Genomic DNA, 13,353 nt, shown 5'->3' on the forward strand with positions numbered 1-13,353 from the left:
AAGATCCCCTGGAGGAGGAAATGGCAACCCACTCCAGTATTCTTGCCTGAGAGTCTCACGGACAGAGGAGCCTGGCGGGCAAGAGTCAGACACGGCTGAGGTGACACTCTCAGGTCCCGATGTTCATTACCAACTGCATAATACTGTTTTCTTAAACAAAGCTTAAAAAAAAACACTGCACAAGACCTGGAACAACTTAGTTCTTTTGAAATTAGGAGTGAATTTTAGAACGCTTTTATTTTTCTAGACATAATCTGTAGGTTTCATTAGATTCCAAAAAAGGAGTCTATGACTCAGGTTAAGGACTACTGCCTTAGAGGATGTAAGAAACTAAACCCAACTAATAGATTATAAATCAGGAGGTATTAAAATGCAAATTTTGTATGAAAATCTCAAGACTAATAACATACTAGCTCATGTATTGGATTTAATTGCAAACTGAACATTAGAAAACAGATGCAAGATAATACATGGAAAAGTGAAATCATTTTAGTAAATTGAGGAAACTGCATGGAGGCTGCTAATTATATTAAGCTCTATCAAAAGCTTTTTAATAAGTTTTCTCAAAAATTGCAAGAAACAATCCTGAGATGTCTTTCAGAGCCGCTTGTTTTCAGCCTTTTTGAAAGCTATTCTCCAAATTAAGTCATGCATATGTCTGGCATTAATTAATATTATTTACATGTTCTCCTATATATCAAAATGCCCAAAAGCAAAATGACAGGAAACTAAATGCAGTGATACTTTCACTTCTATTTGTAATAAATTCTTCCCATGTTTTGCCAAAATACACCACCAAATTAACTATATTCAAAGGAGTAGCACCATCCATTTAGGTATGCTATATATTTGTTAAATCTATTGGCTTTCATCATTCAGGAAGTTTTCTAATTTCTACGTATCTAGTGTTCATTCACTTGACACTCAGCTTAAAAGATCATTGAATATTCTACTCTTAAAAGAAAGAGTATTTTCTTAGAATTCCTTCATTTAATGAGATTTTTCTGAAGTACGTACAAATGTTAGTTAAGCCCACATATGAAGAACTCTGCCAAATGTACTCCTTTGTCCCATTTAATGGTTTTTTTTGCAAGGTGGCATCTGAGTGCCCATCTCACTGGCCAATATGAAGTGAGAGAAACAAATGTTAATATGGTCAGTTAATTCTGTCAGAAGACTCCCTTATAGTCCTGTCAATGACTGAACTTTGGGCCTCTGTTATAAGAATTGGAAGAGTTATTTTTAAAAGCTCTTTCAAGTCTAAATTTTAAATGATTCTAATATATAACCTAATTGTAAAGTCCTGCAATAAGGACCTCTGATGTGAAACTAATTATTCAAACCAAAAAACAACCTATTGATGCAGTAACACCCAAGGATAAAGGGAACTGTTATTAAGAACTCTAGCAAACATTGCTGGCCATCATGTATGTCTAATTCCATCTACACTTTTAAAATTTACTTGTCATTTGGGCGCTAAGATATCCTTCTGCTCAAAGTATGACTCTACTAACATTGTATCTATTTCCACAATAAAAAATACTTAAATTAACAAAAGGGGGAAGCCAACACCCAGGATAAAGGATTTAATCCAGTAATTTATTCCACACTCATGATCGTTCTCTGTAATCAGAATACAAGTCATAAGAACAATCTATCAAATAATTTGCTGATAATCTTAAATAATGCAGCTAAGCATTACTTTTAATACTTCTCTCTTGTAGATTAAGTTTAAAAACTCAAACAGCAATCTTCATTTTCAATAAAAAAAGTTTTGAATTTAAAAAAAGGACACTATATCAAGCTGTTTCATAATTTAAGTATTTTCCATTTATAAAAACACTTTGGAAGCTTGAGGCTTATACCCATTTCTCTACTCACCTGCCCCACCCTCTCCCAATCTCACGTTAGTATAGGGTTGCTGCAAGAATGCTAGGCTTTAGACATTAATCTCTCCTTTAATATAGTACTTTAAAATCTGAAAAATTCAAGAAAAAGATTACATGTCATGTATTTTCTTCAAATAAAAAAGGAAAACTAAGTGAATTAATTTTAGGCATACTAACAGTGTCCCTTTGAGGTAGAATGCTAAAAGGACTTTTGATCAAATCACAGCCTAATTGAAACCTCTGCATCAGAAACTAACTTCTCATAAATTCTCTCTAAAGTTAACTGTAGAGACTATTAGGTTTAACATATTAACAAGAGCCTTCCAAGACAATATACAGTGGGCAAGAATGTTAATCCTAAAGCTGCTGCCTTCATGTACACTGAAAGCATGTAGTTCTCCTATAATAGACATCCTAGATCCATTTGCAAAGTCTTTAGCATTCTATTACGAAAAGCACAGCCATGCTAACTTCAGTACACAAACCATAATCCCACACCTACAAAACAAAAATAGAATTAGTGGCAGTTTATTGCCTTATACAAATTTAACCAACATGGCAACCATGCCAAAGGAATTAAAACATTTTCAGGACATATGTACAGACTGTACATCTCAAAAACAGTTGAACAATAAAATGCAAGAACAATCTGTGCATCATGTATCAAACTCAACAACTGGATGAAGACATCAATGCAATAAATGGGATTACAAAGGCACTTCCCTACACAAAAGAGGAAATGAAAATGCAGCCTACAGGGAGCTTGAAGAGTGCGTAACTACTGCACAACCTCAACTTGGGAGGAAAAAGAAAAAGCAGATTTAATCCAACGTTTATAGGATTCAATGTGATCCACTTTTACAAAAAAACTGTCACACAGTCTCCTCCTTGTCTTTATGCTGTTTTTCTTGGCTCTCTGTTTCTATGCTTTGGCTCCTTCGGCGATCACGTTTGTCACACTGGTCCTTGCTATCGCTGTGATCTCGTTTGTGGGAACGTTCTTTGCTTCCGCTGCGCTTCCTAGATTTTTCTTTGCTGGGGCTATGTTCTCGTTTTCTTTTTTCAACACTGTCAGTTCTTCCTTGACTGCCGCTTCTACTTCGTTTGTTTGATTTTTCTTTACTGTCATTTTTATGTTTACTTGATTTCTCTTTGCTCCTGCTTCTACTTCGTTTCCCTGCGTTTCTACTTCTACTCCTACTTCTATGTTTTCTTTCTCTGCTTCTACTTCTACTATGTTTTCTGTCTTTCTTGGAATCTTTTTTGTCATCTCTGTGTCGCCTGTCATCTTTGTCTTCTTTATGTTTCTTTTCTTCTACCTCCCCCCTACTTCTCCGCTCCTTGGACCGTTCTCGTGATCGCTCCTTTTCTCGGTCATTACCTCTTTCCTTATCATAGTCACGGTCTCGTCTTCTACCTCTCTCGTTTTCTTTCTCTCTTTCCCGATCCCTGTCCCTTCTATCCCCTTTCCTATCACGACTCCGACTACGGCTTCTATGTCTTTCCCTGCTCCTGCTATGTCTGCGGTCTAGCCCCCGATCAATACTCCGGGATCTTCGCCTTTCTTTCTCCCTTTCTTTGGCTTCACGCTCTAGTCGCTGGCGTTCTTTCTCTCTTTCTAATTCTCGGTCAAAACTAGAAGACCCATGGCCTTCTCGATGATGGCTTCTACTTCTGGATCTTCTCGGGGACCTTCGTGGACTCAGTGATCTCCTTGGAGACCTAATATTCAGGAAAAAAGAGGAAGGGGAGAAAAAAACTTGAATAAAACATAAGCGTTACACATCAAGAATAATTTAAGCAAAATATTTGCCTGTTCTCATTTACAGATGCATAATTTGTTGAACATGCCTTTAAGGGTAGAAAATGGGGCAAAGATGACAAATTATATGTAAGAATGTGATACTAACTTCCAAGAACTTTTGCATAAAGCACATTTTAAAGCTGCAGTAACTCAAGGGTTACATTACCTTGAGCGTCTGCGCTCAGCATGTCTGTCTATTTCCTCAGTGCCTTCCTTTCCGTCCTTCTTGATTTTCCTTGGCCTGGTTTTAATCTGTTGATCAATATTTTTCTGAACCGGAACCGGAATTCTCGGAAACAAAGTAGAAAACCACTCCAGTTTTGTGAGAAAAGATCGCAGCATTTCACCAATGGTCATTACGCAGCCTCCACCAGCCTTCACATCTAGGTCCTACAGAAACACAAAAGATATCCTGGCCGTCAAAAAATTTATCTCAATAAATATAAGAATACTATAAAAAATATAACCATCTTTGGAATCTCAAATACAAAAAAATTCTAACAGAAAAATTTCAGTTTGTGTACCTTTCTAATCTGGTAATGAATGATACACAGAAATATCTGGGCTCAGTGTGTGCATGCAGGTGAGAACAAACCCTGCAACCTCATGGACAGAAAGAGAAGTGACCTCTCTCAGTTAAAAAAGAATATGGAACACCCCCTTACATTACTAGACTATTTGGAACAATCAAATTTACATTCCACATACCTACTAACTATACATTTTATTTCTGTGGACACGTTTGCATACATGGTTCCTAGCGGCGTAACCTAGCTACATATGAACTACTTTAAATAGTTCCTGTCTAAAGATTATCTTTTAACAGCTCTAATATAAAATGAAGCCCTAATAAAACTGGAAGCAATAGCAAACCAACTGCCATGAAGCAGTGAGGTTTCTAATTTAGAGTTACGTAGAAAATAAATAAATAAACAAATAATTGGAAACGCATAATCCATGATGACCATTGTCTCTGAAAAGGGTCATTACCGCATGAAGGCCTTCTTGCTATGCCCTCTCACAGCTCAGGACATGTTAGTCAGCTATTGTCAGTCCCAAACCTATAGTGCAAGCACACAAGGAAAGTGAGATTTGTTATCTAAACAGGAAAACAAGAGCTAAAGGTAAAACTGCTTGCACTCACACACATTTAAGTGTTCAGATATACAGTATTTCCAAATATAATCGCTGCAGATATCTAAGGAAGAAAACAATAAGTTAGCTTAAATAGAAAGCCTCAGGTTTGTAAATACAATAAAAAACAGATTAAACAGAAGCATTCAGAAACAAACCTAATATCAATTTATGAAGTGGGACATGCTTTTTAATATAGAAAGGAGAAGCACCCTAGCCTGAAAAATCTTATCTAAAAAGAAAAAACGATTGTGATTTATCATCTAACACACTTTTGGCCTCTTCCGAGATAATAAACAGACTGTAAATACTTTAAAAAAAAAAAAAAAAGTACAGAGAAAAATTCTCCATGTCTATATGAGTGAGATTTATTTAGTTGTGCGTGTAGTAATAAAAACACACCAGAAAGATTTCCATTAGGACTATCCTTTAATACAACCAATTCTTTGGATACATTTTAAATAGGGCTACTAAAACACCACTCAGTTTTCTTTATGAACCTTAAAGTGTAATGGTGGGGACAGATGTATGGACAACAGTGATCATTATTAAGATCCTTCTGTGATCTTGGACTTTAATACATGTATGATTTAAATCTGACACAGTAATGTATTCCAAAGTACTTTCTGAACATATGTAACAAGTTCAACCTTAAGCTTGAATGCTAAGTTTTACATTAAAAAAAAAAATCTGAACTACTAAAGAGAGGTTTCTTTCTGTAAACATGTATAGTAAGAGTTAGAAAGCTGGGACTGAAATAGTCTGATCACCTCAAACAAGTTATCTAAACCCTCACCCTATTTAAATTCCACTCAGCTCTAAAATTCTGCATTTCTATACAAATGGAAATATTCCTATTTGGAGGAAATTATAGGGTAAAAATCCGAAAAGTCCCAGAATATATATTAAAAAAAAGCAATAATTACTATTTCTATGTGCATGTCTTACCACCTCAATCTTGAGCATGGCCAACTAAAAAGTCACTATCAACTGTACAAGTCAAGATCAATACACAGAACACAACTAGGAAGAGAAAACTCAATAGTTAGCAAAATAAATCTAAACAATTTAAAAATTTGAAAACAAGACTTAAAAAATTTAACCTAAGACATATAAAATCCACCCTAATTTTAGTAACAGGACATTAATTCCAAAAGTATGTGAGTGAATAAATTTAGGTACAGAAAATTCTGGAAGATGTTAAATCATCAATAAATAAAAAATATTTTAAAAGGATAATCAGAAGAAAATTAATTATTACCCTTGTTGACATACCTCTTCATCATCAAGGAAGGATTCAAACCAGTCCCACAGATCTGTAGGGGGCTGTGTGTACCTAGAATCACAAAAGACTGATTAAGCTTAGGTCAATTAAAATAAGATATTTATTGAAAATGTAGAGAAACGTATGCTCACCTTATATACATAAATCCAAGGGCTCTAATATATGGAGAGTCTGTGTGTGTTATAAGACCCATCACTTGCTTGCGAGTTAATTTCAGAGTAAATAATTTGTATAACAGGCAAAAAGCTGTAGAAACAATTCCTCCTGTTCCAACACCTCGAACCTTTAAGGGAAAGAATTAAGACAGTGGTAAAGTAATTAACAGAGATACTTAATACCAACTGATTAATCCTATTAGCTATTAATACAAGATACAATCCAGAACTGAGAACAGACCATTAAAAAAAAAAGCTTTTCTAACACCAGGGAACACTTTAGATTTTTAAAAACATAAACTAACTGTAACTTGGTATGTAATTGACAAACTTTTAGTTTTCCAAACATAAACTTAGTTATTAGACACAGAAAAACTGAAAAATGCACGTACTTCTACTTACCCCTCCGCACATCCCTGTTTGGCCAGCTGTTTTCCTGCTTCCTTTCTCCCATGGTTCAACATGCGTGACCTGAAAACAGAAAAGAGAAACACAACAAACATTCATGCTTTGAATTTTTAAAAAATGACTCAAGTAAACCCCAATCCATAACAGAGCCGCTCTTCCAAAAGTTTGGAAGTTGGGCATTTTGACATGATGTATATATTTTGTTTACATACATTTTAAAGTATGTAAACCATCTCTGAAAACTGCTTAGATATTTCAAATAGCACCAATAAAGCAACCTAGGGTTTAACAAAACCTCAACAACTTTACACAGCAGAAATGCCATTAAACTAGCTTTGGAGGGAGCATATACAGGTGGAGATATGTTCTAGTCTTACACACTTAAAAATTGATAATCAATTTTGTATTATGAATTACTTAAAAAATAAAAATCCTCATTTTAAAATGGATTTAAAGCCCCAACTTAAATGCAGAAAGTATTAACAAAGTTTAAGTATTTATTAAAAAAAAAAACTTTAAAATACCCGTAATATTTCAATTTTGTGGTGATCTAAAATTCCACATTATAAAATAAAGAAAAAACAAAGTGTGCTAAAGTAGTAACAAATTACTTCTGAAGCAAAATCATCAAGCTTGATATTTACACATTTTTTTAAAACCATGGTCAAGCATTATGTTCATTTCTGACTAAAGATGAAATTACAAAGGCCATACCTACACATAGATTATTCTAGTTACTGTATATTTTCAGCCTGATTATATGAACCAATTCAATTTTCCCCCCAAATATAAACTGGGTCAAAAACAGTAAGTATAACTTGCATTGTCAAGTATATTCAAAGATACAGATCTTTGCTAAAGTGGGGCACCCTATAAAAACAATATATTTCACCTAAAAACAGCAAAGAAAGATTAGCTGTACAACAGATATAACAAAGGTGTTTGGAAAAAATAAGATCCGTATTAGTTTCTTAACTTGAAACAAAACCAAATGGTTTTGAAATCCTGTTCTTTTACTCGTATTTCTGAAATTTTACTTCCACCCATCCATTATTACATGAAATAGTCCTTGTCAATGCCTCAGACAGAAAAGCATGCATTTAACTGTAAACACTACACTATTCTGCTTAGTGGACTAAGCTGCACTGCTTTAGAGTTTTATTTCCTTCCCCCACCTTGCTGTGAAGAGATGTTTCAATTCCTTAAAGGCTAACCAAAGGGGTGGATGCCATACAAAATAGACTTACAAAATAGGAAGCCCATATATTTCAACGATTATTTGATCTGGATAACAAAACCCGAGTCTTCAATTTTATAACTAAATTTGCAAGCTTTTCCCTCAATCCTATTAACATTTGCCTAGGTTATTAAACAGAACCTGCCACAAAGAGCAGGAACCCGATCTCAACTGAATAAGGGTTAAATATTCACCACATTGTATCCACACTGAAAAAGGCCTTACCTTAAAAAAAAAAAATCTAGTTCACAGTATTACAATTACTTACAATATTAAGAGTACACAGAAATTTCAGTTTACTTTATATACCCAAAGTTGAATTATATTCTCAAAATAAGATCTCCTATCAAAACCAACTGGTATCTCAAAATCCTTTAATAAGCTATTCACTTATTAGGGGAAAAGGTGGACAAAACGTAACCTGAAGGCAAATAAAGAAAATTTCCTCTCTTATCACCTCTACAGCTATGTTCAGGTCAGGGAAGATAACTTTATGTGTCTGTCAAGTGGTTTTTAGGAGTTAATACAGACAAAACGTATTATGTCAGATGTCTTAGTTTAAGTATTTAAAAACCTTTAAGATTAACTGATATTCTTTAATAGTATAAGTTTATCTTAGGAGGCCTGGAAGATAATTTTTAAAAACTACGTAATTTTTAGGTAAATGGAGAAAGCCTACCAAACTCGTGAGGAAAAGACCAAAACCAATGGTCAAAAAAAAAAAAAAAAAATCTAAGTAGCCGTTCATTTAACCAGGGAAATGCATTTATGGCGATTGAGCATGATTAATAATGCATACCTCTACCTGCGACCCTGGGCTGCTCCGAGCCTCGCTGCAAGACTGAGTCAATCCTGCTAACGAAACAAGAACTGAGACAAGAGTGCAGTGAGGAGGCGCCAGGTGAGCTCCCCAGCACAGCCAAGCCAGCACCGACCCTGCCGCAGAAGCCCAGGGCCCAGATAATTCTAAATAAGCCCAACGCACAGGTGACTGAAACCACTCACTCCTGACCTCCTGCTGCTAAAATTTCCAGGCCTTCGGTACATCTTTTCCACTTGCACCTCTCCACCCTCGACCCTCCCACTCCACCCGACACACACACTGACCATTTCCCTGTCCGGATCGGATAGTGAATACCAACAACACGAGGCCAACAATGAAGTCAATACACGAACTGGCCCGGGGTGAGGGGGAGAAGCACCAACAAGTTGGCGCTGAGCAGATCCACGTCAAAAGAAAGAAATTTAAACTGTAAACTGGAGAGGCTTCAGTTACTCGTTTCTCCTCTCCCCCAATCCTCCCGTCCCAACTCCCCCCAGGGGCGGGCAGGAGGTTGGGGGAAGAGAGAGATCAATGGCGGCGGGCTCTCCCGGCCCTAAAAATCTGAAAAGGAAATGAGAGGGCGGCCCCAGTTTGACCCCTCCCTGGCGAACTACAAGCCACAGCTCCCCCTCCGTTCAACCTTTCCTCAGCTACAGATCATCAGACCTCGAGGGCCGCCTCCGCCCGTTTCCTCCATACCCCTTCCTCGGAACTTAACATCCCTCCCACCCCGCCAAGTCTAGTCGCTTCGTACCTTAAAGTAGATCTCGTCCACCACCTCGTGGTAGGTCTTGAGCTCGTACAGCTGCACTTTAAAGTAAGGCGACGACAGGATATTGGTCAAGATCATGGGGTTGAGGTTCATAGTCTTTTCGTTGCCCCACAGCGGCAGCACATTGCCCTGCTTGCCCGAGACTGCCGGCTTGGTGGTGCCGCCGCTGCCGCACTGCTGCTGCTGCTGGGCTGCGGCCGCTGCCGCCTGGTGCTGCGGCTGCGAGTTGCCTGTCAGCGCGGGGCTGTTGTTAGCCATGTTGCGGCGGAAGGAAGAAGGGAGGGAGAAGGGAGGGGGAGGCGGCCAAGCTCGATCTCGCTCTTCGGGACAACGGTCCGGGACCCTACTCCATGGAACGCCGTCGAAGAGGGGGCCGCCTCGCTGTCCCTCAGCTGGGTGAGGGAGGGCAACCGGAACCTAAGAGACGGACCCCTGGTCGAGAGCAGACGCCGAATCGCGGGCCTCGAGAACTCCAAGCAGACACCGAGCCGGCGGCCTGGGAGCGCGCTCTCTTCCGCCAACTGCCCCTGGGAGCAAGATGGCGGCCCCGGCGGATATGACGCAACACGCCCCAGAATTCCAAGCTTAGCCGACGGCCAATCAGAGACGCCCAGGTGGGCTCGAGATTCCTCTTCCTAGTTCCGCGAGTTCGGCGCACACTGCGGTCGCGGCGCTGGCCTCTACTGCCCACCTCTTAGGAGACTTAAACACTGGGGATTTGGTGGCCAGGGGAGGGGTTTGTCCGTTTGATCTGTATGTTGGACTGCGGCCCGGGTTTCTCCTTTCGGAAGCTGAGCGGGAAGGCGTTCGGAGGGCTGTGTGCTTGCAAATTCGTGACTTGATTCCTGTGGAGTCTCTTGGGTTCACAATTTTCGTATTCTCCGATAGGACCGCATTCATTCATGTGATACCGACGCAAAGTCGTCCGCCAGGCTGTAGTGTCTGGCCGGAGGTCTTATTATTGGAACCTAAATTTATTCAACAGCAAGGTCGAGATAACATTTTAGTGGACTGTTAAAAAAAAAAGGCATTTTTGCTTTAAAAGAGCTGCTGTACCTGTAGCGCCGTTTTGTTACGTGATTTCTATTTGAGTACTTCCATTCTGCCGATGCACTCTGACTGGGGGAGGAAGAGGTGGAAGAAGCTGCTGGGTGTGAAAATGAGTCAGAATCTCATCTTTCAAAAGCTACTGTTAACCTAGAGAAGATTTATGGTGTTTGGGAGCTAAGAGAAGGCGAAAAAAGGCAGTAAAATTTGTGCAAGTATTCATGAACTGGGCAGTTTTATAATCAGTAGCCTGAGTATCCATAGAGGCAAGGAAGATCAAGCTCAGTAGGGGGTAGTCTGGCTGACCGAGGGCAGGAAATACACTTATGGGGGAGTAACGACTGGATAGGAATTGGACCACATAAGTGCCTGGAATCCCGAGATAAAACATTAGGAATTTAATGGCATTTAAACCCAAGGTTACAGCTATGACTCCAAAGTCACCTTCGATGCTAATATGCCAAATAGTCTCAGGTTCCAGTTCATTCTTAACAGTGTTGCCAGAGTCATCCTTCGAAAAGTGCCGCACTCCCTACTCAAAACCTTGGATGCTCAGTGTTATCCTAATTGCCAAAATCCAAGGACATTTTCCATTCTCCATCCTATTTGATTTCTCATTGTGACACTTTAATCATTTAGTCTTGCCTAGAAACTTGAAGTAGGAAGTTTGAAGGTGGAGTTTTTTTTTTAAGTATTTAAACTTTTTATTATCGGTATATAGACTATTAAAACTGTCTCCTTTCAGGTGAACATTGAAGGGACTCAGCCATACATATACACGTATCCACTCTCCCCCAAACTCCCCTCCCATCCGGGCTGCCACAGAACATTGAGCCGAGTTCCTTGTGCTATAAAGTAGATCCTTAGTGGTTATCCATCTTAAATGTAGCAGTGTGTATATGTCCATGCCAAGCTCCCTAACTGTTCCTACCCCCTATTCTTACCCCCACCCCAAGCTTAAGTTGGTTCTCTGTGAGTCTGTTTCCTAAGTTCATTTGTATTTCTTTTTAGATTCCATATATAAGGGATGTCACATATTTTTCCTTCTCTGTCTGACTTAATTGGAGATCTTAAGTTCAGTGGCTTAGACACAGAGGAGGGGAAAAAGATAAGACAGAAACTTTGGGAAAAATCCACACTTGGATGAAGTTGAACCAGTAGGAGATAGTGGTATGACAATGCAAGGAAAGATGAATGAGAAATGAATGATTATAGTGATTAATATTTAGAGCTGAACAGTATGTAAGTGATCATCCTGTCTAGTTCCTTTATTTATACTGGAGAACTAAAGCTTTTAGAAGTGGTTTTTAACTTCTTAGTAGATCTTGTTTTTCATTAGTATAGACTTCCTTCCCAAGGAAAATAGATGATCCTAAATTTTAATGAATTACTGTTTTTTAAAAAAATATTTATTTTTATTTGTTTGGCTGCATAAAGTCTTAGTTGTGGCACGTGGGAACTAGTTCCCTTACCAGGGATCGAATCCAGCCCCCCTGTATTGGGAGCACAGAGTCAGCCACTGGACCACCAGGGAATTCCCTGAATTACTGTTAAAAATAGCATGAAAAAAATTTTGAACCCAGTTCTTCCTTTATGTGTATTTTTTTTGCCTTGATAATAAGTTTATTAAGTTTACTCAGTGACATTAATTGCCAAATCCTACTAAATGCTTAAATCTTTAAAAAATTCATTTACCTCTAGACTTTGAGTGTAAAGCTTAGTAGAGAGATTGAAGTTTGATGTCAAAGTTTCAGTGGCATCAAACTAAGTATTAATATCAAATCAGGTATTAGGATAAAGTGCTTGACATATTCAATGAATCCCTAAAACAGCCTGAATGTATAACTATTACCCCCATTTAAAAAGTTATATTTAACTTAGGAATACTACACTGCACATAGATAAAGCTGGGAAGTTTGGTTTGCTTCATTTTGATACATGTACACTTATTGTCTTAGTCTTTGCAGGCTATAAAAAAAATCACAGACTGAGTAACTTATTAACAACAAAAATTTATTTTTTACAGTTCTGGAGTTCTGGAGAGTCCAAGGCCAAGGGGAAACTCTCTTCCTGCTTAATGGTTGGCCCCTTCTAGCTATGTAATCACAAGATTGAAGTGATGTGGAAGTTCTCTGAGATTTGTAAGAGCACCAACCCCCATTTGTGAGGGCTCCTCCCTCATGATTTAAGTACTTCTCAAAGGCTCCACCTTCTATTACCGTCATCTTTGGGGATTAGGGCTTCAAATTCTAACTTCAAGGGTTAGAACTTTGAGAGGGACCCTTAGGTCTATCTCAGTACCCATTAAACCATCATCACAATCAAGGTAAAAATCATACATCACCCCAAAAGTTCTCTTGTGTCCTTTTGTAATCCAGTCTCTCCCTCCATCTCCATCCCTAGCAATCACCTGTCAATATAGATTAGTTTGCATTTTCTTGAATTATAATAAATACAATCATATACTAGGTTCCCTTTTTACTTGGCTTCTTTGACTCAAAATAATTTTCATGTTCATCCTTATTGTATCAGTTGTATGTGTGCTTGTTTTATTTTTTTACTGTGTAGTATTCCATGGTATGGAATTCCTACTATTTGTTTACTCAGTTATCTGCTGGTGGGCATGTGGATTTCTAATTTTTTTCTATTACAAATAAAGTCACTATGACTATGAACATTTGTGTACTAGTCTTTGTGTAGATGTTTTTCTCTTGGTGAATACCTAGATGTAAGACTGACTGAGTCATATGATAGGTATATGTTTAACTTTTTAAGAAACAGCCAAACTGTTTTGCAAGG

The 13,353-nt window shown here is 38.2% G+C and overlaps 1 protein-coding gene across 1 annotated transcript; it reads right to left on the minus strand.

The window, feature by feature from the left end:
* Positions 1 to 1,736: 1,736 nt before the first annotated feature.
* On the minus strand, positions 1,737 to 9,956 carry PRPF38B (pre-mRNA processing factor 38B). Its single transcript, XM_052637397.1, has 6 exons — positions 9,490 to 9,956; positions 6,670 to 6,738; positions 6,244 to 6,395; positions 6,103 to 6,163; positions 3,860 to 4,083; positions 1,737 to 3,611 (listed from the first exon to the last, which is right to left on the minus strand). Exons 1-6 carry the CDS (start codon positions 9,763 to 9,765, stop codon positions 2,762 to 2,764), a joined length of 1,632 nt encoding a protein of 543 aa, XP_052493357.1. The 5' UTR covers positions 9,766 to 9,956; the 3' UTR covers positions 1,737 to 2,761.
* Between the last annotated feature and the right edge of the window lie 3,397 nt (positions 9,957 to 13,353).

Source organism: Budorcas taxicolor, chromosome 3 (assembly GCF_023091745.1).
Source record: "Budorcas taxicolor isolate Tak-1 chromosome 3, Takin1.1, whole genome shotgun sequence".
NCBI lineage: Eukaryota > Metazoa > Chordata > Mammalia > Artiodactyla > Bovidae > Budorcas > Budorcas taxicolor.